This window comes from Orycteropus afer, unplaced genomic scaffold, assembly GCF_000298275.1.
Source record: "Orycteropus afer afer isolate SDZICR_OR568_19922 unplaced genomic scaffold, OryAfe1.0 scaffold00038, whole genome shotgun sequence".
Classification (NCBI taxonomy): domain Eukaryota; kingdom Metazoa; phylum Chordata; class Mammalia; order Tubulidentata; family Orycteropodidae; genus Orycteropus; species Orycteropus afer.
In genome coordinates, this window is record NW_006921625.1 from 1,412,594 (window position 1) to 1,413,874 (window position 1,281).

General features: G+C 62.4%; 1 protein-coding gene across 1 annotated transcript in view; it reads left to right on the forward strand.

Moving 5' to 3' along the window:
- The first annotated feature begins 193 nt into the window (after positions 1-193).
- BNIP3 (BCL2 interacting protein 3) overlaps positions 194-1,281 on the forward strand; it is a 22,627-nt gene continuing 21,539 nt past the window's right edge. The window contains exon 1 of the mRNA XM_042780402.1: positions 194-371. Coding sequence (XP_042636336.1) covers positions 194-371 — 178 coding nt within the window. The remainder of the gene's footprint in view (positions 372-1,281) is intronic.

Sequence of the window (1,281 nt, forward strand, 5' to 3'; positions counted from 1 at the left end):
CCCGCCCCGTGCAGTCAGTCCGTGGGTCAGGCAGTTTGTCAGTCAGCTGTTCTGAGCCCGAGTGTGCGGGACGCGCAGCCTGAGCGGCCAGCCCGGTTCCCGCCCCTCCGGCCTCCGCTCGTCGGCCTCCAGCGCCGCCGCGGCCCGCAACCCGGCACGCGGACCCGACAGGCCGCAGCTACCCTCTGGCGCCATGTCGCAGAGCGGAGCCCCCGGGCTGCAGGAGGAGAACCTGCAGGGTGAGGCGGGAGAAGGACGCTACGGGCGGCTGGGACGCTGTGTGGGCAGAGGGCGCCGTGAGGGCCGGGGGCGCCTTGGGGGTCGCCGTGTGCTCCGGGGCGCTATGGCGGCGGGCCGCTGGCGGCGGCGGCGTTGGGGGCGGGGAGGCCGGGCGCCTGATGTGGGAAGCGTGGGGGAAGGGTTGCTGGAGCAACAGGGAACTCGGGAAGCAGGGCGGTCGGCGTGGTCGCGGTGGTTGGCGCGCGCTACGTGACTAACCCTGCGGTGCCGGAGGGGCGCGTGTGCTGCAGGTTTGCATCGCAGCAGGGCAGGGGCGGTTGCTCTCACCGAGAAATGCTCCAGTGGGCGTTGCTCACTGACCGCTGCGGCCCTTGAAACTCCGCGTGGACATAGATGCTGTTTGGTGCTCGTCGGGGTGGGCTTCAGTTGGTGGAGAGTTAAACGCGGATGCATTCCGCTGGCGGCGTTTGGGATTGCAGGAACCAGTCATGCTTTACTGCGAGGCACGTGTTAGGAATCCGACGCCCCCATTCTGAACTGTGTCAGAGGTTCAAAATAAGGCCCTTTAAAAAGAAAAACAGGAGTCCCCCTGAAACCACCGCAGCGGGTGGGTGGCGGGTCCAGCCTTCTGCGCGGTGGTCCCTATGTCTGGCATCGTCTCTTTGACGCTGGAGGGAGTCCTGGTTGCGTGGCCAAGGCTTCAGAATGGCTTGGAAGTTTGCTCTGCGCCCAAGAATGCCAGGATCTGGGTTCATACAGTGAGGGGATCCGGTCAGCAAGTATAACAGGGCATCTTAAAATTCCTGGTTGAAGTAAAACCTCCACTTAACCGTGAACTGTGATGTAGCTGAAAGGAAGCTGTTTTCTTTAATATTCGGTAGCTCAGGCTAGCGTTGGTTTGTTTTAGCAAGCAAAACCAAAGAGGTTGCATGTTGTTGTTGTTGTTATGTGCCGTGGAGTCGGCCCCGACTCATAGCGACCCCTCCTTGGGTTTCCGAGGCAGTATCACTACGGAAGTAGGATTGCCCAACCTTCCTTCCG